The sequence below is a fragment of the Pongo abelii genome, chromosome 16, assembly GCF_028885655.2.
Source record: "Pongo abelii isolate AG06213 chromosome 16, NHGRI_mPonAbe1-v2.0_pri, whole genome shotgun sequence".
NCBI lineage: Eukaryota > Metazoa > Chordata > Mammalia > Primates > Hominidae > Pongo > Pongo abelii.
The window spans coordinates 102,509,535-102,536,001 of NC_072001.2; the positions used below are offsets into that span (position 1 = coordinate 102,509,535).

The 26,467-nt window shown below is 38.3% G+C and overlaps 1 protein-coding gene across 13 annotated transcripts in view; it reads left to right on the forward strand.

The window, feature by feature from the left end:
* Positions 1–26,467, forward strand: part of LRRC28 (leucine rich repeat containing 28) — a 144,355-nt gene that overhangs the window by 86,490 nt on the left and 31,398 nt on the right. For 8 of the 13 annotated variants that reach the window (XM_009250189.4, XM_063716023.1, XM_054531110.2 and 5 more), the window contains 2 exons: positions 1,643–1,849; positions 21,894–21,996. In XM_009250189.4, the coding sequence (XP_009248464.1) occupies positions 1,643–1,849; positions 21,894–21,996 (310 nt within the window). 13 annotated transcript variants of the gene reach the window in all.

Sequence of the window (26,467 nt, forward strand, 5' to 3'; positions counted from 1 at the left end):
CGTGAAATTGACTCTCCTGTGCACCAGTTAAGTTCGAGTAGAAAACTCCCTTTCAGAGTCACAGGCTGTATACTGAAACCTACCTGCCGCTCCACTGCAGATGTATATTTTGTTCAGTATTGAGGAAATTGAGCAGTAATGTATGAACTTCCTAGCACAAATTTGTAAATATTAGAAAAATAACTACAACTTAGGGTATTTTGGACTTGTATTACTTTTATAAAGTAAAATAATTATTTTAAATCCTCCTACTAACAAAAAGTCTATAGCAAAGATCAGCAAACCTTTTCTGTAAATGGCCAGATAGTAAATATTTTTAGGTGTTACAGCCCACGTATGTTCTCTGTCACATGTTCTTTGTTTTTATTGTTGTTTACCATCCTTTAAAAGTGTAAAAAACTAGTTTCAGCTTGAAGGCAGGACAAGAGCAGGCCATGGGCTAGATTTGGCCTGTGAGCCATAGTTTACCACCACCTGGTCTGTAGCAATGAGAAAAACGAATCTGTTTAATTGAGCATCCAAGACAGCAGAAGACTCTTACCCAGTAGAGAAGACATTGCTAATACTAATCCAAATGTTGTACAAACTGGAATGTGCACAGAGGGGTACTGTCAAGTGGTAGAGCCTGGGAAACCTTAACCTAGGAGGAATGACTCGGGAACAGGGACAGGATGAGAGAAGGGGAAGAGATGGTATCACAGTGGTCTTCAACGTCTCAGTCTCCGTGATGTGAAAGTAGATTTGTCCTGCACAGTGCTGACTGTAGGTCTTCAGTGTAATGTGCTGACCTGGGAAACAGTAAATGTCCTTCCCCTAAACTGGTGATTTTCCCTGAGAAGGACTAAGTTCCTTGTAAGGAACTTCCTAATCTTCACTCAAGTCTTAAGTGATTTGATGTGTGAAAAGGACCTAATTGTACTCACCATGGAAGAGATGACAACTGTAGACATCAATGATGAGGGAATTTTGGAGTAAATGGAAGTATTTAATTTGGGAATTAAAGTAAATCTTTATAGGGTGTGTATACTTTGGGTTTTTTAAAAGGTGCCACATGCCTAAACAATATCTAAAAATGTTAGTTAACTGTATCTCATTTTATTGTTATAATCTTTACCATGGTGAAAATTTCCAAAAGACATTCTAATTTCTACTCCAGAAATCTGTTTAGCTCATATGAACAAGTTGCACTTATTTCATTGCTATTATTCATAAATCTCCTATTTTCTTCTTAGATGGATGGTAAAATCACACAAGTGGCAAAAACCAGGTTCCTTGAAGTGACTGTAATTGTTCTTTTCTCACCCTGGCAACAAACTTGACTCATCAAGATGCAGAAGCCATAGTGACAGACTTCTGGTTCTGATTCATAGTGACAGACTTCTGGTTCACTTTGTGTCTCTTTTTTTCTCCATGCTAGCCAGCCCTTTTCTCCATTTAAGAAATTTTGGCAGGGTAATTTAAAGACACTCACCTAGGTTGGATTATTTGCATTTTCACCAAAAATCGTGCACTTCAGCATTCATGTTTATGGAAATAGTCGCAGCTACTGATTTCATTTGGTTAAACTGTTATAATATTGATTCATTTTGTTTATTTCAGTTCATAAGGATGCAATTTATCCTAATTTTGATTTTGGTTGTAGAGGTTGGCGATTTGAAGGAGCTGCAGACACTAGACATTTCTACCAATCGTTTGCTAACTTTACCCGAGAGGCTTCACATGTGCCTTTCTCTGCAGTACCTCACTGTGGACCGAAATCGTCTATGGTATGTGCCGCGCCATCTCTGCCAGCTGCCCAGCCTCAATGAGCTCTCCATGGCTGGAAACCGTCTTGCGTTTTTGCCACTTGGTAAGTGATTGTGTTTAAAGTAAAGCAGCCAAAGAATAAGATGTAAAGCCTTTGTTTTTTTGACTAGAACCAATTAGTTAGTTTCCTTCCTTCTGTTTATCTTGACGATTGCTTCTCTAAGTTTGTTTTTGCAGTGAACAAAGCGTCACTCCTAGTTAACAAATGGAATTTATTTCAGTGGGGGATTTTATACTTTAGAAAAGAAATCTGTGCTAAAACTGTGTTTAGGGATAAAATATATGAGATGATTTCCTAAGAGAAAGGAATTAAAGAGTGTGTGTGTGTGTGTGTGTGTGTGTAAGGTATTGAACAATATGAAAAGATAGCTAGCTACTGGTATAAGTATTGGCTTAGATGTTGACTTCTCCCTAGAAAAATTGATATTGGGTATCCTAATAATTAATATTGCCAGATAACCAGATATAAAACTTTAAAGACCTTAAAATTAGCTGAACTTCCTGCTGAGCTAGAAATGTCAGCCTGGCTAAAAAATAATATATTATCCACTGTAGAGTTCTGTAACTGACCCATTTTGACATATTATATGTCAAAGTACATAGGCCTTGAATAAAACAGTACATTTATTTTATAGATAGCTGAATAATTTTGTTAACTTGTAAGAAACAAAAGTGCCATTAAAAAAATTAAAATATGAGGCTGCTTTGAACCTTAAACTGTCACAATAAGCATCATATGATTTTACTCATAAAAGCATTTTTATAATTTATCTCTGAGGGTAGTAAAGTGAATAATTTACTAGTCCCTAAAGGAAGTATTTTCCAACATAATACAATGCACGTATTATTTTCAATTTAATATGTTCAAGGTAACTTTAAAATAATGGATACATTAAAATCAATTGAAGTAATAATCAAATTTAAGGAGATTATTTTTCCATAAATATAATTAAATTTTGTACTTATAAAATTAACAAAATGAAATGAGGCCGTTTCAGAAGCAGGCTACATTTCTAAGAAATCAGAGCTTCTTTCAAGTGAGAAAAATATCAAATATAAATAGAATTTAAAAAATAAATGTACCTGCTGCACTAACCCCACAGGTCATAGACCGATTATGGTGGTCAAGCACCAAATTACAAATCTAGAGATCCAGCTTATAGCCTGATTCCACCATTTCACAGTGTGTGACCTGGAGTAAGTCACCAGAACCTCTCTGAGCTTCATAAATTTTATTTTCTGTGAGCCAGAGATCATATTTATCCTGCTTCCTTTATAGTTATTTTGAAGTTGAGTATGATAGTTTATGTATAAGAATTATAAAGCACTGTACAAATGTAGATGATTCTCAAATGAGAAGATACAACTTGTAGATTACCATATCTGACTTAAAAAATTTTTATTCTTGAGCCAGGCATGGTGATGCATACCTGTAGTCCCAGCTACCCAGGAGGCTGAGGTGGAAGGATCACTTGAGCCCAGGAGTTTAAGGATGCGGTGAGCTATGACTGTGCCTGAGAATAGCCACTGCACTCCAGCCTGGGCAACATACCAATACCCTGTCTCTAAAAATTTTTTTTTACCCCCCTCACATTCACCCCCTCTCCTTGTAGTAAGTACCTAAACTTGTATTTACCACTTCCTAATGGAGATGGAGATGTGACCTATGCCAGTGCCAACTCCCTTCCAAGTGATTGCCAGGATGTTGCAGTCAGTGCTGGCAATACATGAGGGAAGGCAAGGAGAGAAGGAGGGAGGGAGATAAAGGATGTGATGGTTTGATTTGTGTGGTGTGAAATGCAACTTACTGGCATAACACCAGAGTTCAGAGTAAAGTTGCAAATTTCGTTACAAGCAGCCTTTAACTTACTGTGGCTTGACTTTCAGATGTTACCAGAAACAGATTAGCTTTTTAAGTCTGGGGTCGCCTATACTACTATTCATAATGTTGTTGTTATTATAGACAATATATGTAAAAGGGAGTGTTTCCATGTGCAATAATGGTATTATGTATACTACTATGACTATTTGTAAGAATAATAAGAGCTATCATTTATTGAGCACCGAGTCTTTGGCCAGGTACTCTATTTAGTTGCTGTACGTATGCTCACTAATTTAGTTATTACAAAACCTATGACAAAATCTATTATTATAAAAGTTATTGGCTACCTAATTTTATAGATAAGGAAGTTGAGGCTCATGGAAGTTAAGTAACCTGCCAGAGTCACAGCTGGTAAGAGACAGAATTGAGTTTCAGACTTGTCTGATTCTAAACCTACATTCTTGCCACATTGACATGCTGTCTCCGTATTTCAGACATAGTCTCTCTACAGGGGGCCTTTATTTGGGAATAGGGCTGAACCATATTGAGCATCTTTTAGTTGTTGTGTGGCTGTTTCCAGTGTCAAAGTTTGGCTCTGCCATTTTGGGCTCAAGATACTCCTATTGACACTCTCGTTGGCCTCGTTCAATCTCTCTCTCTCTATTCACTTAGCAAGATTACCTGCTAGAGGCTAGTGCTTTCTCTCACCTACCCACTCTGTATGCCAACCAGGTGCTCCCAATTACTTGTTTCCACCTGGCCTAGCGTCAGTAGCTTCTGCATCAACAGAAATCTTATAAAAGCCTAGGCCTGAGACCTGTTATCTAGGTCTGTCTTGGTGCTAGTAACTCTTCTTCCATTGCCCGGCCCCTGCAACTTCAGCAGAACTCCTGGTTCCTTAATTTGGAGGTGTGCTCCTAATAACTTGTTTTTCTCTTGTCTTGGTTATTGCATTACATATTCTTTGTCTTAGCTGTGAACCATTCGTACAACTACTGGCTATATTGAGCCTGCCAGAGTCTGATCCACAGCCCTGTTCTCTTGTCTGATACTCAGATGTGCTCTTACCAGAATGCCATCTGGTTCTAGAGCCCTAGCTCTGCCTAGACTCCTGCATACAATTGAACTCCTTAAGTCGAATGACTTTTGTTTGCTGCAGCTGATTTCTGTGCCCTTCACCTTTGCCTATTCTTCCTCCCTCACTATAGCTCCTTAGCCCTGGCTCCTCATTCCCCTAGTTGCTGGCCACTCATTCCTGCCTTTCTTTCAGCAGTGACAAAAGCTGAGTATGTGCCAAGGTGGCAGCGGTGTTGGGAGAATAGAGGGAAGCCATTCCCATAGGAAGCTGACCACTGTAATGTTTGGGGTCCTGGGGAGTGACGCTGTGTGTCATGCTGAATGCTTGCAGCAACAGAGGACCTGACTTGCAGTGGCTGGTGCAAGGTGATAGAAATGGTTGTTGGGTAGAGAATTGAGTGCTACATACACATAGCTAGGCTGCTCGTCTGCCTTGGCACCCACCCTCAGTTATTTACTAGGGCATTTTCTGTATGCACCATGCTAATGGCTGGTGTGGCTAAGGAGGTGGGCATCTCTTCTTTGGTATGCAATCTTCAGTGCTGAGTTGAACTATTACAGAGTAGCTTCTTCTGTCTCTAGGTTTCTTGTCACTCCAAAGCCTTGCCTCTGTGTCAGGAGCAACTTTCCTTTGTGAATTTGTGAATGTGGTGTCAAAGAACTTTAGAGGCAAGAGGGTCTGCTCTGCACTTTGAGGAGGATGCCTTATGGCAGTTGAAGTAACCACAACTCTTCAAGTCGGGCTGCGGATAGCCCAGGATAGGAAGCAGCTTCCACAAGGCTCTGGGCACCATCCTGGCTCACAAGGCTTACAGCCCTGGCAGAACATGGGCCTGTGAATAGGTTTTACTTTACTTTAGAAAAGCATACAAGCAAGAGGATGATGATGATGAAGATTATCCAGTATAAAAGAAGCAGGCTACCTGAAGCAATGCTCTGCCCTCGTCTAAAACTGAATTCTTTGAGAACAGCAGAAAGAAAGGATCAGGGAGCAAATACAAGCCCCAGTGGCCTTGCTACATCGGGTACACTGGATATTCTTTGTAAGAAATGGAGGAGACAGCTAGAGAGCTCTGTGCAAGGTCACTCAAGGAAGGCTCAGGAGACTGGAGATAGGATGATGCGCGGAGACGAAGAAACTGAAGCTGAAAGTAGCCACAGTGTCCTCAGTCTTGTCTTTCTGCTTTTTCTGCTTCTGGGGGTATTTTTTCCCATCATGAAGATCGGTTTGGAAATTGAATTCAGTTCCGTGTTCAGGAAGAAAACAATTAAATTTATACACTTAAAACCTTTCCATGAACCGTTTTCTGAAAAACCAAAGCCATCTAATGCCAAGAACTATCTGGGAGAGAGTCAAACAAAGCATGCAGCCTCTGGCACTGCCTTGTTTTAGAGAACTGAACTGTTCTTAGAAACTTAGCAAATAGGGGTACCTCTTTACAGTAGTTTGGAAATGCTCTGCACAAACACACAGGCACACACTCCCATGTACCCTTAAGCTTTTCAAATATTAGAAGGCTCCTGTGTTCTAAGAGCCTTGATTCTATAAGCATAATACAGGAACTTGAAAGTTTTATGAAATGAATGCTGTGATATCGCTCCCTATGATGGGAGGTGGGAATCTTATTTTGGGGAGCCACTTAATTAATTCAGTTTCTTGCCAAAGAAGTGTGACTTAGGAGAAAACCAGTTTTTAAGTGGCTTCTTAAAGAAATGTAAGATTATAGCCTCTTCAAAAGGTAACTAGAGACACCACCTGTAAGGATCACTTAAATCACTTATAATACCGTCTAACCCATTAACAGTCTTTGAGTATGTTTCCCTAAGTCACTTATAATACTGTTGAAACCATTAAGACTCTTTGACTATGTTCTTCTTAAGATGAAAAGATGCATCAAAAGAAAAGGATGTTCCTATTATTACTATGCCATCACAACTGAGTGACAGAAGATTCTACAGATAGAAGCTTTGTTCACAGTGGTGACTATCAGCAAGGAGGAGGGAAAGCAGTCACTTGAGCCTAGTGCTATGAAATTTAATAGAGGCCTCGAGACGTGAATATTTGCTTTTGATTCAATACAGCTCTGTTAACTAAATAACTCAGAGAACTGCAACTCATTTCTTGGCTTCTGAAAGTGTAGGGAGATATAAAGAAAATGATTTTTTTCTCTAAGGCTTTTTAACCATGCGCTTCTGGTTTTCATTGCATAATTAATAAGTCCAATTATCCAGGCGTGTTTACAACTTATTCAATGTTGAATAATAGATAAAAGGATTGTGTTCCGTTCACAAATTGACTATGGTAGAGCATCCTTTAGTTAGCTCCCAGGAAATGCCACGTCAGCCAAACTCAATGCCAGTAACTTCTGTAGTTTAAGAAAACAAGAAAACAAAAGTTGTATCCACTTTAGCAATGGAATTCTTATTCAATGTTAACTTAAAAAAACAGTGATTGGGCTGGGAACCATGGCTCACGCCCATAATCCCAACACTTTGGGAAACCGAGGTGGGTGGATCACTTGAGGTCAGGAGTTCTAGACCAGCCTTGCCAAGATGGTGAAACCCCGTCTCTACTAAAAATACAAAAATTAGCTGGATGTGGTGGTAGACACCTGCAATCCCAGCTACTGGTGAGGCTGAGGCCCCAAAATTGCTTGAACCCGGGAGGTTGCAGTGAGCCGAGATCGCACCACTGCACTCCAGCCTGGGCAACAGAGCGAGGAAAAAAAAAAAAAAAGCAATGGTATTTGTAATCAGGAACATTTAGCACAGGACATTGAGATTTACAGAATAGCTGGTGCATACACCACCATGTAGTAAGCCCAACAGCAAGCAGAAAGTAACTTTCTACTAAGGAAAATTAACTGGGTTTCTAAACCAGCCCCAGAATTATCTCTTGGAGATTCTAGTAGTGTTTATTTTCTTGGGAAGAGTTACTCTGTGTGTCAAGGACTTGTGCTACATAATGAAATGATGTTTGAAAAATATCAAATATAAATAGATTTTTAAAAATAAATGTACCTCTGCACTAACCTCAAATTGTTGATAGAACAATTTTAGTGGACAAGCAAGCACGTGAGTGCAGAGATTCCTGTTTTAGCGTGATTCTACCACTCCCAGATCACACACTGTGACTTTGATAAGGGTAGAAAGCTGGCCCTTTATCACATAACAGGAGAACACCCCTTTATCACATAACAGGAGAACACCCCTTTATCACATAACAGGAGAACACCCCTTTATCACATAACAGGAGAACACCCCTTTATCACATAACAGGAGAACACCCCTTTATCACATAACAGGAGAACACCCCTTTATCACATAACAGGAGAATACCCCTTTATCACATAACAGGAGAACACCCCTTTATCACATAACAGGAGAACACTCCAGTTTTTTGTAGTGGTGGAACACTTGTATTTGTTTGTAGGAATTGGGTGCCTTATGTAGAAAAAATATATAGCAAGTAATGGTGCAGTTTTAGAAACTAGCTCCTAGGCATTTTCAAAGCACATGCTGAAATCCCTTCTCTTTTTGTAAATGGCATATAAAAGGCACAAATCTGTTAACTGTACTTGTTTTTTCTATTGCCTCTTGTTCCTACTTTCTCTATATTTGCTTAGAAAGTCAGGAAAAGAATTGCTGTTTACTATTTTTTAATAAAAATTAAAGTCCACACAGTAAAACTATTTAAACTTCAATCAAGTATTGAAACTAGTTGGAAACCAGTTAATAATTTCCTAATTTCAGACTTAGAGATGAGTGTAAACTGTACTGTACTGAACTGTGAATGTATTTCATCTGCAGTTTGAAGAACTATGGCCTTGACGTCATTATTTAATGGGACTAATTTGCAGAATTTGCGGCCTTAAGTAAATTTCAGTAAAGAACTTTATTCTAGTACAGACAAAAAGTCCCAGAAGTTGGAGTGAGTTCTGTGTTTGAGCAGAAGGTGTGGAAGGTGTGATAGCTGCTTTCAAAAAGGGGGCCCAAACATGTGACAAAATGATGTTCTATAGTAATTGTTGGGCAGGTCTCTATTTAATGAAAACGGAGAAGAGAGAGTCTTGAAAACAAGGTTCAAAATCTAGTAGTGGGAAGAAATGAGAGAATTAGTTTGTTAACAAAAATCCGTACAGATCTTGTTTCACAAGAAAAGTTAGAGCTCTGGAATGCCAATTTTGTCAAGGAAATGGATGTGCAATTCTTCTTTTTGAGCTCTGTCTTTTTGTAAGTATTTGTAACAAAAACTCTTCTTTATCCTTGTGCTGCTTACTCATCTGAGCCTATTCTACTGTCTTCTTTTTTTTTTTTTTTTTTTTTTTTTGAGACGGAGTCTCGCTCTGTCACCCAGGCTGGAGTGCAGTGGCGCGATCTGGGCTCACTACAACCTCCACCTCCCGGCTTCATGCGATTCTCCTGCCTCAGCCTCCTGAGTAGCTGGGATTATAGGTGCACACTGCCATGGCTGGCTAATTTTTGTATTTTTAGTAGAGACGGGGATTTCACCGTGTTGGCCAGGCTTGTCTCGAACTCCTGACCTCAGGTGATCCACCTGGCTCAGCCTCCCAAAGTGCTAGGATTACAGGCGTAAGCCACTGCGCCCAGCCTATTCTACTGTCTTCTGACAGTGCTGTGTTTCTCTTTCATTGCATAAGGGTTTTGCTCTTGTGTTAGGTTTTCCTAGGAAGCTAACAGGATTATTTCATGTGACTTCTGCAGCACCGGCCAGATGTTGACTTACTATGCTAATGTATGAAGAGAAAAAGTGCACCTAGATTAGGTGAGCTTTAAATGAACAAATTTGTATTTTTCTCTAAGTTTTGGAGTAGGATTTAGGGGGTGGGACATGATTAATGTGAAGAAAGTGAGCCCTGTTCTCCCAAATATCAATTAAAAGTAAAAGAAATGTTCATTCTTAGGGCACAGTGTGAAGTTTAGAAAAATAGCAGTATGAGGGCTAGCACCATGAGCAGAATGTTTACCAGGAGAGTTTTTTGTTACTCTCGTTCTAGAACTCACAGCTTTTTAAATAGTGACAAGAATGTGCAGTACTAGTGAAGTCTGGAAGATGTTATGAATCGACTTAAAAGCAAGAATCTGGAGTTTCCATCAGTCATAGCTTTCAGTAAAGTTCTTAAGTTCCAAACAAACCAGAAAAACAGGAACATAGTGCAGCTGAGCAGCAGTTCAAGGTACAATGCAGTGAAGACATTTTGCTCTTCACACAGGCAGCCATGGCAGTGTTGTATTTTCCAAGTCCATATTGGACAGTCAGCCAGTTTCCTTCTCTAGGATCTTCTCTGAAGGAATTCTTGGTATTTCTGCCATAAACCTGTAAATTAGAACTCGCCCACCAGTTTTCTAGACCTTTAAAGCAAGCAAAGAGAAACTTTGTTCATCACTTATCTCTTTGGCAATGTCTGCTTCAAGACCCCACTCTGATACTACACCTGGATGCCTTGGGCAAGAACCAGCTCTCTCACCCTTAGCCCCCAGGGAATCCTGCTAGGTAGTACCACTCCCTGCCCTGCATGGGAGTGCCCTGCTTGTATCAAAATCATGTGTTGGGGGAGGCTGTCTAACTTCCATCATGGTGAAACAGGCAGATGTGCCTTTAAATCCCAGCTCTACCACTTAATAGCTGTGTAATCTTGGACTTAGGAAGGTTATTTAAGTCTCAGTAATAGGGTAATATTAGCACCTAATTCATAGCACAATTGTGAGAATAAGATCCATAAAACACGTATCACTTACAAATACCACATAAGCATACAGTCAATATGAACTGTTTTACTCTGTAACTGGACTGTAAGGAAGTGTAGGAACTGTGTGTCTTCATGTTTGGACCCCAAGCATTGAGCACAGTGCCCAGCCCATTCCTTGTGATCTCTTTGTTACCTGAACTGTGCAACAGAAATAGAGATGCTGCAGCATGAATATTTAAACCCACAGCAAAGGAAGCCCGCAGTCATTCAAATTCATTAAAATCTCTTTATTTTAATTTCACAGCTGATGATCTACCATGTATAAAGTTATCTTATTAAATTATAATTCACTGAGAAGTCTTATTTTGTAAAAGCTGAATAGAAAGACAGTGACTTTGTAAGAGAGTTAATGGAGTCTGTGTGTTTGTGTGTATTTAAAGAAGCTAGCACTTAAAAATTTATTACTCTGAGAAAGTGGTTGAAGGGTTCTCTTTGTAAAAAGCATCATGTAGGTAATTTAAATTCATTTAAAAAATTATTTTGGAATACACTGTAAATTATTCTGAATTTATTACTAAGAAGCCCACATTTTATAGTATTTAAAGCCTTGTAATTATGACTACTAATATCTCTGATTTATTGAACTATGATAATTGGTTTAACATTGATAGAGCATTCCAAATAATTTATTTTGATTGATTGCTTTGATGTTGTTGTTTCTTTTGCCCCATCATTTTGTTGATGAGAATATACCATTCACCTTTTGATAAAATAAATGAGTTTCATACTGGTCAGCATGAAGTAAACACAGATCCTGTTCTGTCCTCTCCAGTGCTGTCATTCCATGCTTGCTTTTACAGTATGGTTAAAAGGGCAGTAGCCTGAATACACAGGAGCTTTTTGTTCCATTTTCAGCCATGTGGACTGCGTATGCCAGAGCCTTGAGGTTACAAACAAACAAACAGAATTGGAGTTTGTGCAGGACTCCTAGATTTTGCTAATTTCTAAGTCAGAAACTTTGATCTTGAGTTTGGAAGAAAAAAAGGAAATATTTTGGACACAATACAGTACTTTAAAAAGCCACATGAAAAAGTTCTTTATGGCTGTAGCATCTATACAGACGGACAGCTTCCTTGCTTTATAAATTTTACATACTGAGCAATTTTGCACAAGAACTTTAAAAAATATTATTGCATGATATATCTATTGTAAGGTTTTGGTGCATTAATATTAATTAAAGGAGGAAAACAAACCACCCCAGTGGTTAGTAGATGAGTGATCTCTTCCAAAGTTAATTATTGAGTGAAGGGTTTTTTGTCTTAAGAATATAAGACAGAGCGAGACTCCGTCTCAAAAAAAAAAAAAAAAAAGAAATATCTCAAAGCCTTTTCATGAAGTACATGTTCGTATTTCAGCCTCATAATGATTACGAATGCCATTCCATTGTGCTTGGGGTTTTTGCCAGCCGACTGCCTTCTGGCCAGGATCACGCTCTCAAGAGGCTGTCACAGCGCCGCCTTTGCAGCCTGTGACCTTGCCCGGCACTGCGGTGTCCTGGCCTCCCCACCAGGCTGTGCTGTGCCAACTAAAACAGCAGAGCTGCCTGGTTCTCTTCATCATCCCACACTGTTTTGTGATCTTCTCTTTGTATTCAGAAGCGGGAGGTAAAAGACTAAGATGTATCGAGTACCAATTATTTTGCCAGGAATAAAGCTGGGCACTATATATGTTGTTTAATCTTCATAACAGGTCTGTGAGAAAGGTACTCTTATCCCCTTGTTGCAGTGGAGGAAGCAGGCTCAGAACATTTCATTTCCCTTCATGTCAGGAAGCAGTTAGTAAGTGAGGAAGCAGGATTCAGACTCAGTTCTGACTCCAGCACCCACTGCATTGTCTAATTTCAGTACTGCCATTCCCCACTCTATATCAGATTTTGTATTTGGAAAGTTTAAGTGTCTGTATTACATACTCATGTCCATGTGGCATTATGCTGGCTAATGTATAATAGATCTGAACATAGCAGATACTGATTTTCTTTCAGCTTTAACATAAAATAGTCTATTTCATGGTGGGCATATATAAAAAAATTACCTTCCTCAGAGTAGCCAGGAGGTGCAAACTGAATTATGTGGAATATTGAAAAGCTAAGACAAGATCTGAACCTAATAGCATTTTTAAATTATCAACTCATTTTTTCCTATAAAACTAACATAGGGAAAGAAGACTAAACTATGTAAGAAGTAGCAAGTGTCAGCTTTTATTTAACTGTATTGTATGATCTTTGCATGTCACCTCATTTAATTTGCATAAGCTCTTTTTGCAGTATAGAGAAAAGAGGTGCTTCCTCTGTCATGTCCCATTTTGTGTCCTTGGTTTGAGGGGATGAATCATTGTCTCTAGAGGCCGCTGCCTCAAACTCTTTTCTGTGCAATTAAAGTATAGAAAAGTGTTGGTACCATTTGCCGCATGCCGAAGAGAATTCTGTCGTAATTGGCCTCTTCTACTGTAGGCCGCACTTCCAAATATGCCACTTACTAATAATGAGAACAGTAACTGCCATATAGTGGAGAATTCTATTTGATAATTTTTAAACCTTGTTAGCAATTCTCACTAAACCTGAGGACAGCTTTATTTTCCCCATTATACAGAAGAGGAAACTAAGCTGCACATTTAGTAAATAGAACAAGGATTCAAACCCAGGTTGTCAGACTCCAAGACTGTGCTCCTGCTCTCTTAGCTAGTATGCTACACCCCTTACCATTGCATATACCCAAGTAAAGAGTATTTCCTGCTTTCTGTGAGCCCCCTAGGGGCTCTGAAAGACAAATCTGAGACCAGAGATCATTTGCATTTTATCAACGCAGTTTTATTTTGAAAAAATATTCCAAAGTGTTCTATGTACCTTTGAAGTCTTCTATTTGTGGCTATAGGACTTGTTGAGCACCTTTTCATCTACCTGTTGACCTTTCATATATGTTCTTTGGAAAAATGTCTGTTTAGATGCTTTGCCCATATTTCAATCAGTTGTTTTTCTTCTATTGAGTTCTAAGAGTTCTTTATGTATACCAGAGAAGTAGTGAAGAAATTTAAAATAGGAAATCTTAGTGCCATGTTGAGGCCTTTTTTATGCAAGTGGATTCTGGTATTTATAGTTTTCCCATCTATATTTTATAAATGTATTGCCTTTTATACCAATAGCTATGTCCATGCATGTTTACTTAAGTTAACAGTATGCAATATTTTGGTAATTCTGTAGTCTGATGCTTAAAAAACATATTGTATGGTGATTAAAATATCAGAATTTTTTTAAACATTCAGTGACCTTGCAACTGGTAAGATTGAGGGACCAGGTACTGTTACACCATTTAACATATGCGCAAACAGAAGCTCTGCTCACATGCCTCGTAAGTGAATAGTCAGACACACAAGTCCTCTTATCTCCACAGTGTGCAACTTATTCTCTTCAGTGACTTACTTCTGGGGTAACGCCTCTCTTTTTATTTTTTTTTAGCAGGGTCTCACTCTGTTGCCCAGGCTGGAGTGCAGTGGTGTAGTCATGGCTCACTGCAGCCTTGAAGTACTGGGCTCAAGTGATCCTCCTCCCTCAGCTTCCTGAGTAGGTGGGACTCTAGACATGGGCCACAATGCCCAGCTAATAGTCATTTGTTCATTCATTCATTCATGTGTTTTGAGACAGGGTCTTGCTCTGTCACCCAGGCTAGAGTGCAGTGGTGCAGTTGTGGCTCAGTACAGCCTCGAACTCCTGGGCTCAAGTGATCCTTCTGCCTCAGCTTCCTGAGCAGCTGGAACTATAGGCATGTGCCACCACGCCCAGCTAATTGTTTTTTGTAGAGACAGAATCTTGCTGTTTCCCGAGCTGATCTTAAACTTCTGGCCTTAAGTGACTCTTGTTTACTTTTGTTTTAAGATAAATTGCATTTTAATACAATAGTTTAAGAAATAAAATTAATGCAGAGTAATCCATGGTAAACAAAATAGCAAAAATTTGAATCAAGACAGGATCTGGCAATGCCATGTTGAGACATTTGAAGCCTAAGGCAAAAGGAAAAATGTGCAGTCCCATGATTTCTTTCTAGAACATTAATTTTTTTAGGGCACTAAAGTACTTGAAAAAACATCAAAAACTGAAAGTAGGTGTATTAAAACTTGACATTATTCTAAGTTTAAATATTTTGTTTATACTAAAGCCAGCATTCATTGTAAATTTACTTCTCTAGCTTTAATGGAAGCACACTCATCAAAAATATTTTCATTACAACCATTACCCATTAAAAAAATACATAAAAACCTGTATGTTGGGTACACATTTTTCCTTTCCAAATTGCATGACCTCTGTTCAGTGTTATTTTCCATTGAAGAAGGTTGTGTGTATATATATTTAAGTAAATTTTATTATGTATATTTCAGGTTTATAACACGATATTATGGGATACAAATAAATAGTAAAGTGGTTACTGTAGACAAACAAATGAACATATCTATCATCTCACATAGTTTTTCATGACAAGAGCAGCTAGAAATTTGTTTAACAAAATTCTGTAATACAGTACAAGTTTATTAACCATAGTCTTCATGTTGTACATTAGATCTCTGAACTTGTTCATCCTACATGTCTGCTATTTTCCATCCTTACCTTCTTCCCACATGATAATGCCTGTTTCAATCTCCTTGTGCATGTGAGCTCTCTTTTTTTTTTTTTTTTTTTTCCTTTTTTTAGATGGAATCTCCCTCTGTCACCCAGGCTGGAGTGCAGTGGTGCTATCTCGGCTCACTGCAAGCTCCGCCTCCTGGGTTCACGCCCTTCTCTTGCCTCAGCCTCCCGAGTAGCTGGGACTACAGGTGCCCGCACCATGCCTGGCTAATTTTTTTGTATTTTTAGTACAGATGGTTCCCCCGTGTTAGCCAGGATGGTCTTGATCGCCTGACCTCGTGATCTGCCCGCCTTGGCCTCCCAAAGTGCTGGGATTACAGGCATGGAGCTCTTTTTAAAAAAAATACTCTGTATATAAGTGAGATTGTGCAATATTTTTCTTTGTGTGTCTGGCTTATTTCACTTAGTATAATGTCTTCCAGATTCATCCAGGTTTGGCATAAATCTCTTTCTTTTTTAAGGCTGAAAAATATTCCATTATGTATATATACCACATTTCTTTATCTGATCATTCATCAATGGGCATTTACATTGTTTCCTATCTTGGCTGTGGTGAATAAGGCTGCAGTGAACATGGGAGTGCAGATGTCTTTATGAGGCGGTGATTGTGTATCTCCTTTAGCTAAATACCCAGGAGAGGGATTGCTGAGTCATGCGGTAGTTCTATTTTTAATTTCTTTAGGAACCTCCATACTGTTTTCCATCATGGCTGCACCAATCTACAGTCCTACCAACACATACCAGGGTTCCCTTTTCTCCACACCCTCAGCAACATTTGTTATCTCTTATCTTTTTTATAATAGCCATCCTTATAGGTATGAGGTGATAATCTCATAGTGGTTTTAATTTGTGTTTCCTTTATTAGTGATGTTGAGCACCTTTTCATATACCTGTTGGCCTTTTGTATAAGTTCTTTGGAAAAATGTCTGTTTAGATGCTTTGCCTGTTATTTAATCGAGTTGTTTTTCTGCTATTGAGTTATAAGAGTTCTTTATAAATTTTGGATATTAACCTCTTATCAGTTATGTGGTTTGCAGTTATTTTTTTCCCCTGTCAGTAAGTTGCCTTTTCGTTTTGTTAATTGTTTTCTTTGCTGTGCAGAAGCTTTTTAATTTGATGTAGTCTCCTTTATTTTTGTTTTTGTAGCCTGAGCTTTTGGTGTGATATCGAAAAAATCATTGCCAAGTCCAATGTCAAGGAGCTTTTCTCCTATGTTTTATTCTAGGAGCTTTATGGTTTCAGGTCCTATATTTAGGTTTCTTAATCAATTTTGAGTTGATTTTTGTGTATTGTGTCAGATAAGGGTCCAATTTTATTCTTTTGGATGTGGAAATCCAGCGTTCCCGGCACCATCTATTCAAGACACTTTCTGTTCCCTGTTATGTCCTCTTGGTACCCATGTATGTTTGGATTCATTTCTGGACTCTCTGTTCTGTTCCATTGGTCTAGGTTTCTGTTTTTATGCCAGCATCATAGTGTTTTTGTTACGATAGCTTTGTAAAGTAATTTTAAATCAGGAAGTGAGATGCCTCCAGTTTTATTTTTCTGTCTCAGTATTGCTTTGGCTATTTGGGTTTTTTTTTTTTTTTTTTTGTAGCTCCATATGAATTTTAGAAATTTTTTTCTACTTTTATGAAGAATGCCATTGGAATTTTGATAGACCTTATATTAAATCTGTATATTGCTTTGGGTAGTTTGGACATTTTAACAATATTAATTCTTCCCATCCATGAACACTGGATATCTTTCCATTTATTTATGTATTATTCATTTTCTCCCATCAGTTTTTTATAGTTTTCAGTGTACAAATCTTTTTACCTCCTTAGTTACATTTATTCCTAGGTATTTTTAAAAAATACTATCATAAATGGGATTGTTTTCTTGATTTCTTTCTTTGGTAGGTTGTTATTTGTATATAGAAATGCTATGAATTTTATATGTTGAAATGTATCCTGTAGCTATAGTGAATTCATTTATAAGTTCTACTAGGTTTTTTTGTGAGATCTTTGGGGTTTCATCTCTTTTATTTTTTACATATTTTCAGCTCGATTAACACCACGGTTATTCTCTTCTGGAATCTGCACACTTTATAATTGTTTTTATCTTCTAGTCTTAGAGATCTTTTTTGGTGTACTGGAGTAAAAATGGACTAAAAAGTTCATAAATGACACTGAGACAGCTGAATCACCATTTGAAAAAGGAATTATTAGCTGTACTTTTTATGCCATATATAAGAATAGACTCCAAATAAATTAGGACTCTATTTGTTAAAAAAAGGAAAAGAAAAATGAAACCATGTAAACACTAGAAGAAAACATCGGTGAATTCTGCTTAAACTTGGATGTCACAGGGAAGAGGTTTTCTAACTACGACTCAAAATCTGGAGGCAATTTTAAAAAAGATAAATGGGAAGACTTTTCAGAATTTTGCATGACAAAAATACATCATCAACTAAGTTAAATGATAGCTGACAAACTGAGAGAAAGTAGTTATAACTTAAACCACAGACATGGAACTAATGTCTCTGATATGTAAAGGACTCTTAAAAAACAAGGGATGAAATACCAAAAACCTGATCAAAAAATGAGAAAAATATTTGAACAGGCAATTTACAAAATGTATATAAATGCCCCTCAGACATAGTTTCGAAATGTTCAAACTCATAAGTAGAAAAATGCAAGTTAAAACAATGTCAAGATACCTTTTCTTACCTATAAGGATGGCAAAAATTTAAAAACATGATGTTTTGCTTCCTATGGGGAAGCAGGTGCTCTCATACGTGGCTGGTAGGGGTGTAAATTGTTGTAACCCTTTTGAGGGAAATTGTGGTTCCTTTTTGTAACTGGGCAGGATGATTGTAATAAGACCAGCAGGAAGTAATGTTAACCCACCCTACCCTCTCCTACAGGAACTCTTTCTTACCTTAACTTTATATTTTGCTCCTCCTGCTTTCTGGGACAAATTGTTCAGAACCCATTTGTGAACCAAAAGACCTTCAACCAGCCTCTCTAATAGCAGTGATCGTATTGTATTATAGTTACTGTTTTTCCTGTTTCCACATCTGTTATGCTGTATTCATGGCTATATTTCCAAGGCCTAGCACAGTGCCTGAAGGTCCTTAATGATTAAATCGGTTTTCTTTTGCAATGTAAATGAATCTAAAAACCTCATGATTTAGCTATCTGGGCCTTTGACTTTCCTAAACTAAAGAAAGATTGGGAGGAAGAGCTCTCCTTCAGCCTATCTTCTATTTTTGTAAGCAGAACCCTAGAAAACCTTTCAAAGACTATGTTCTTTCTTTTGTCTCTCTCTCTTTTTTTAAAATTTTTATTTATTTCATTTTTTTAAAATTTTATTTTATTATTATTATACTTTAAGTTTTAGGGTACATGTGCACAATGTGCAGGTTAGTTACATATGTATACGTGTGCCATGCTGGTGTGCTGCACCCATTAACTCGTCATTTAGCATTAGGTATATCTCCTAAAGCTATCCCTCCCCCCTCCCCCTACCCCATAACAGTCCCCAGAGTGTGATGTTCCCCTTCCTGTGTCCATGTGTTCTCATTGTTCAATTCCCACCTATGAGTGAGAATATGCGGTGTTTGGTTTTTTGTCCTTGTGATAGTTTACTGAGAATGATGATTTCCAATTTCATCCATGTCCCTACAAAGGACATGAACTCATCGTTTTTTATGGCTGCGTAGTATTCCATGGTGTATATGTGCCACATTTTCTTAATCCAGTCTATCATTGTTGGACATTTGGGTTGGTTCCAAGTCTTTGCTATTGTGAATAGTGCCGCAATAAACATACATGTGCATGTGTCTTTATAGCAGCATGATTTATAGTCCTTTGGGTATATACCCAGTAATGGGATGGCTGGGTCAGATGGTATTTCTAGTTCTAGATCCCTAAGGAATCGCCACACTGACTTCCACAATGGTTGAACTAGTTTACAGTCCCACCAACAGTGTAAAAGTGTTCCTGTTTCTCCACATCCTCTCTAGCACCTGTTGTTTCCTGACTTTTTAATGATTGCCATTCTAACTGGTGTGAGATGGTATCTCATTGTGGTTTTGGTTTGCATTTCTCTGATGGCCAGTGATGGTGAGCATTTTTTCATGTGTTTTTTGGCTACATAAATGTCTTCTTTTGAGAAGTGTCTGTTCATGTCCTTCGCCCACTTTTTGATGGGGTTATTTGTTTTTTTCTTGTAAATTTGTTTGAGTTCATTGTAGATTCTGGATATTAGCCCTTTGTCAGATGAGTAGGTTGCGAAAATTTTCTCCCATTTTGTAGGTTACCTGTTCACTCTGACGGTAGTTTCTTTTGCTGTGCAGAAGCTCTTTAGTTTAATTAGATCCCATTTGTCAATTTTGGCTTTTGTTGCCATTGCTTTTGGTGTTTTAGACATGAAGTCCTTGCCCATGCCTATGTCCTGAATGGTAATGCCTAGGTTTTCTCCTAGGGTTTTTATGGTTTTAGGTCTAATGTTTAAGTCTTTAATCCATCTTGAATTAATTTTTGTATAAGATTTGTAAGGAAGGGATCCAGTTTCAGCTTTCTATACATGGCTAGCCAGTTTTCCCAGCACCATTTATTAAATAGGGAATCCTTTCCCCATTGCTTGTTTTTGTCAGGTTTGTCAAAGATCAGATAGTTGTAGATATGTGGCGTTATTTCTGAGGGCTCTGTTCTGTTCCATTGATCTATATCTCTGTTTTGGTACCAGTACTATGCTGTTTTGGTTACTGTAGCCTTGTAGTATAGTTTGAAGTCAGGTAGCGTGATGCCTCCAGCTTTGTTCTTTTGGCTTAGGATTGACTTGGTGATGCAGGCTCTTTTTTGGTTCCATATGAACTTTAAAGTAGTTTTTTTCCAATTCTGTGAAGAAAGTCATTGGTAGCTTGATGGGGATGGCATTGAATCTATAAATTACCTTGGGCAGTATGGCCATTTTCACGATATTGATTCTTCCTACCCATGAGCATGGAATGTTCTTCCATTTGTTTGTGTCCTCTTTTATTTCATTGAGCGGTGGTTTGTAGTTCTCCTTGAGGAGGTCCTTCACGTCCCTTGTAAGTTGGATTCCTAGGTATTTTATTCTCTTTGAAGCAATTGTGAATGGGAGTTCACTCACGATTTGGCTCTCTGCTTGTCTGTTATTAGTGTATAAGAATGCTTGTGATTTTTGTACATTGATTTTGTATCCTGAGACTGCTGAAGTTGCTTATCAGCTTAAGGAGATTTTGGGCTAAGACAATGGGGTTTTCTATTGCACAAGCTGAATGCAGTGGAATGATCTTGGCTCATTGCAGCCTCGACCTCCCAGGCTCAAACAATCCTCTCACCTCTCCTGAGTAGCTGGAACTAGAGACACATGCCACCACACCTGGCTAATTTTTTTGTATTTTTTTGGTAGAGATAGGGTTTCACCATGTGGCCCAGACTGGTCTTGAACTCGTGGGCTCTAGCAATCTGCCTGTCTTGGCCTCCCAAGGTGCTGGGGTTACAGGCATAAGCACCACCACCCCCGACCCCTGCCATATTATGTTCTTTCTTAAGAGCAGATGGTTAGCAAGACTGCTCAGGACTCTGTTGTGTACCTCTGTGACAATAAAGACAAATAGCCCTAGTCAGTGAATGCCTAGGAGTGGAGAGGAGAGCTGGTCGGACATTCCTGGCACATGGGAAGGGATGGCCTGGATATCTGAGAAGTGTCTCCACCACCTGTACTTGCCGGGAATCTCTATCCATACTTTCAGCCTTATTTCCTCACTGGATCCTCTTCCATTCTTTGCCCTTTCACTCCCCTGCTACCTCTGGGAAATACCTGAGTTCTGCCTCTTTCTGACATTCTTGTTACTGTTGTAGGCCCTTCTTTTGGGGCCCCCTTTCTCAACTTCCTCCCTTTCCAGGTTCATACCCACTCTAGCCCCTGCTCTCTGGCCCTTAAATCTTGTCTATGCCACTGTCACACCTCACGGGACTGGGATTTGGGTTCTGCTTCACTTCTTCCTCATGAGGAAGTTCTGTCTATTCCTATATCTGCCTGGATCCTAAGACTCCTGCCTAGCCAGTGCCTGATCCCTAATCCTCCTCCATCCACCTTTGCCCATGGGAGGTGAGACAGGAAATCTCTGTATAAGGTGTTAAAGAAAAAGTTATTCAGTGGCACTTGTTAAAGCATAGTAAGGAAGACTTTATTTGAGACCATCAGCCTAGGTACAGCAACCGCTGCAACTGGATCTTGTAGTTGGGGAAAGAGATTGGGCCAGCTCTGAATATAACGTGGGCAAGTAGGAATTTACAGCCAAGGAGCAAGGTGGTCAGTGGATGGAACATTGCTCAGAGGAAACATCAGGAATAAGGAGACAATATGTAGTTCTGGCAAGAAAAGGGATGACTGACCAAATAGAATTCTTGCTGAAGACAGGCCAGGGTGATTGGACCAAGGAGATGGGGGAGAAAGGAGGAACCCAATCAGATATCCCAAGTGAGGGGTTCTTGCTAAACTGACTTAGCAGAGTTCTTTGCTAAAACTGGATTTTACAGGGTCCACACGTGGACCTAGAAGAAGGTTTAGGAACCTGACTAAAGTTTGGACAAGCAAAGAATCTGTATCAAGGGGCAGAACTAGGCTTGTTTAGGCTGACCTATAACTTACTTTATATAACACTTTTTATGGTTTTCTTCCAGAGTAGAAATTTTCGAATATTTCTAATATTATGTATTAAATTTTGTATTTCACATTATAATGGTGCCTGTATATAGGAATTACAGCACTTTTCTTTCTAATCCAGATTTAGGTCGATCTCGAGAACTACAATATGTATACGTGGATAACAACATTCACCTGAAAGGCTTGCCGTCTTATCTGTACAATAAAGTCATCGGGTGCAGTGGGTAAGGCCGATTTCACATTTTGAACTAAAAAATAGATTAACTACTTTTGGTACTTCTGTTCAATTTTGTCTTTGCCCTTGATGATATGCTAAACCAGGTATCCTTAGAAACTAAGGATATTGGGCAGGCAGTTTGGAATATTGCACATTGGGTTCAGTCAGTAAGTTATTATTTTCTAGTCTAAAGAAAAATGAATCCATGTATACCTTTTTTTATTACGGAAAGAAACACCTTTATTTCCCCCCACACACCCCAACTTTATTGAGGTAGAGTTGACAAAATTGTAATTATTTAAATTGTACACGTGATGGTTTGATGTACATACCACACGTACCATTATAAACTCAGTGGTGCTAGTCACAGAAAGTAGAGGAATCAGCATTAATTTAGAAGGTTTTCTTTCACTGAAGCCCATTGCAATGACAGTTTTACTGCAGTGACAGTCCTAGTGTCTAGGATTTTACCAGTTGCAAATATTTAGAACTCAACATTTGAGATAGTCCCTCAAAATAAATCATGATTCTAGCAACCAAAACAGATATTTCAGTTAATGGGCTTTTATTTTCAGAGCAGCAATAATCTTTTCTTTTTAGTCAGGCTTTTAGAAAGATGGCTTCATCTTCTCCTTCTACAATGCTGGCACAGAACCACCCTAAAGTGTTCCCCTGAGTGGCCAAGGATTAAGATGGGGCCACTCAACCACCAGGACCCACTTGTGACTGACCTTCCCTTCCCCACTTCAGCAGCCAAGTGAACACCCTGGAGGCAACCTAATCAGCATATTTAACTCTCCCCTTCTAGTCCCCATCATCCTGCATGACTTGGCCCATGCTATGAGTAGTTCTGGCAAGAAAAGGGATGACAATAAGTGTATACATAGAAGACAGCTGTTCCCCCCGTTGGTATAGCATAACTGCAGGGGCAGTCCTAGGAGTAGTGGCCTTCTTTTGGGAAAACTTATGCAGTTATCTTGGGAAAGCCCAAGATGAGTTCAGTGCCTATACAGGCTGATGGACTCCAAGCTGAGAGATGTATTCTGGAACCTTCTGTGAAGCAAAGATAATAGAATAGGTGTTCTTAGTTTTTAGCTCAGTGATTTTTCTACAGCTGATTATGTCACAGCTGTGATACTATGTAGTCATTAATCCTAATGAGTTCTTAAAGGATCATTAATATAGCCTAATTCTTCCAGGTGGCGAATAAAATGCCTGCAATCACCATGGTACATAGAATGATGCAAGTAAGCTCCAAAGCTGAAGGCACTTTTTCCCACACCAAAACCTTCAGAGACCACACTGAAATGTGATCTGCATCTCTGCTACAATTAAGGAGTAGCTTTTGTTTAAGAAAAAGTGCCTTATACTTTGTTGTTTAGATATAGATGTTATTGACTACTAGAAAGTTCTATTTGTGCTAAGTAGAGAGATATTTTTAAATCTTTGACTTGGTGTCTGGTAGCAGTGGTAGTGAATTTGATGAGAACTCCAAATCTTTTTTAAAAAAACAAAACACTAGGGGAAAATACACAAATTATTAGGTAGTAGTCTACTTTTTTATTATTAAACTTTTGTTATAGTAATAGAGAAATAAAATTATTAACAGGATAATATCAAGCAACCAGTTTTCTAATAGTAGTATTGAGGTAATAAGCAGTCCTACTTACAAATGGCCTATAATCTAAAGGCATTTTTAGCCTGTTGGTTTAACTCAAACAAAACTCAGAATGCTTTCTTCATAGAAACAGCTCTGGCCACTACATTCCTAAGCAAACTCATTAAAGAGTCATTTGACCTATTTTGCACCCCCAAAATTATACTTATAATAATATTTCTATGGCAAAATGTGTTCAGAATTTTAATAGATGATAACTACTGAAGCTTTGACAACAAGCATTAAGAATCTCCTTTCTTCTGCCTCTTTTATCTGTTGGATATATGAAAAGGGACTTCCCAGTTCCAGTTCAAAGTAGTGTTGCTTAGTGCCTCAGCCTAAAGGAAAGGAGGGGGAAGGGGTAGTAGCACAAGGGCCTGGGGGAAATCTAGTGAAAGGACATACATGTGTTTAAAGCCTAGAAAGTGCCCTCCTTGATTCAGAACACGAATTTTGGTCCAGTTGTTCCTTCAGTGAACATTTATTGAGCAACTACTCTGTTTGGTCACTGTATGAGATAATGGCTATACAATGATAAGCTAAGCAATGCAGTACCTGCCCTCATGGACCTTCTGATCTAGCCAGGGAGTCAAGCAAACCCTAAATAATTTAACAAACTTGGTACTGGTTCTCTTTAAGGAGGTAATATTTAATCTGAGACCTGAAAGATCAACTCCCTTGGTTCTTCACTGCTATCATATATTGCATCTGACCTAGATGTAGGCTTGGGATATAAGAACAGTTTCTGCTGTGCTGTACAAGCTCTGAAACAATTACAGTACCCTTTTCAGATTGAGGGTCTAAGGATTAGAGCAACAACTGAGCAAAATGAACACAGCTTTAGGTACTTGTGGGACAATATAAGAAAAGTCTGAGATATATATGTGTTTATCTCAGATTCACATCTCAGAGGGAGAATAGAGAGAGAATGGGGTATAAAACTTATAAACAGGTATAAAAACAGCAAATAACAAATGTTGCAGTTTTAAGAAATCTCAGAAGTCTCATAAAATTATCTTTCGTATTCAAGGAAATGCAAACAAAGTTAGCTTCTCCTTATTCTATGTTTATTTGTCAAATAATTTGTGAACATTAGCAAATCAGCACAGTGCTAGAAATTGTGGGAAAAACAAAGATAGTTTAAATGTTTATCTTGATATGCAAAAATAACTGTAATACAAATAATAAATACCCTAAGAGAGGTAGAGTGATGGAAATGTATAGCATGGAACTGTGTTTTATAACCTAGCTTCAAAGCCACACACTGTCGTTTCTGTTATATCCTGTTGATTACACAGGTCAACCCTATTCACAGTAGGAGGGGACTACATGGAGAGTGACCACTAGGAGCGAGGACCACTGGGGACCCGCTTGGAGACTGGCTGTCACAGCTTCATGGCATCTATACTATTTGCTAGCCTCATGGAAAAGAATGATCTTTATTTTTTCTGGGTTTTTCTTGTTATTACAGGAGTAAATGTCCTCAATCTTCTACATTGTAGCCAGAAAGAGAGGTTCATCCCATGTTAGAATTTTAGAGAATGGTAATTGGCACATATACTTACTGAGGAGAACTTAATGGTAAAAGTAATCCTGTACAGGATGATTTTTTCCAGTTGTTTAATTATGTAAGAAAAAAAAAAACAAGCCACTGCTTTGCTTTTTATTGTGTAAATAAGCAATTATAGCTGGATTTGTGTCCAAATTGGTTAAATACTATTCTAATGGTTTATTAATATGACCACTGAGAGTAATAGAGTTGTTTGTATGAGAAATGTATTCTGAGTTAAACCAATATACTAAAAGTAGTCCATTTTTATGTAGGGGCTTCCTGCCCCCAGTATCGGATACCTGAAACACACTTCCGTGGAGCAGGACCAAAATGGCCTGGCTGCAGATGAAAGTACTCAAGTGTGATTGAAACTGTCATTTAAGAGACCGAGTTTGCAGTTTGACGCCCATGAAGTTAGTTGTTGTTAAAACAAAAATATTAATTACGTTTAAGTGTTAGCAGAATATAAGAGAACCCAGGGTCTCTACAATATAACTTTCACAATATCTAGGAAACATTCCAAAATTACAAGACATGTAAAGAATCAGGAAAATGTGACCCATTCTCAAGAAGAAAGATGACCAGCAGAGACTCCAACTTGAGATGACCCAGATTGTTGAAGTGACAGACATTTCAAAGCAACTGTTGCAATTATTCTCAATGAAGTAATGAATGAAAAGGCCAGAAAACTAGAGACTAAAAAAAAGGAAATTCTAGAATTGAAAACAGTGTCTGAAGTAAAAAAATTAACTTGATGGACTTCATGGCAGAATGGTTGGAACAGAGGAAATGTCCCTGAGCTGGAGACAGCTCAGTAGAAATGATCCAATCTGAAGGACACATAGAAAAGACATTGAAAACAAAAATGAACACAGCATCAGGGACCTGCTAGCCAATATAAAAGAATCTTATGCATGTATAATTGGCATCCTAGAAGGAAAATAGGGAGAGAATGGGTAACGTCAGTAACAAACATGTTTGAAGAAATAATGTTTAAAAATTTCCCAAATTTGATGAGAAACAAATTTACATTTTCAAGAAGCATAGCAAATCCTAAGCAGTATAAATTCAAAGAAAACCATGCGTAGGCAAAGCTAATGAAAACAAAAGATAAAAAGAAAATTTCGAAAGCAACTAGAGAAATAACATTACATACAAAGGAATAATTCAGAAAGATTGTTAATTTCTCATCAGAAACTTTGAAGTCCAGAAAACAATGCAACTACATTTTATAAGTGCTAAAGAAAAAAGTCAACTCAGAATTATATA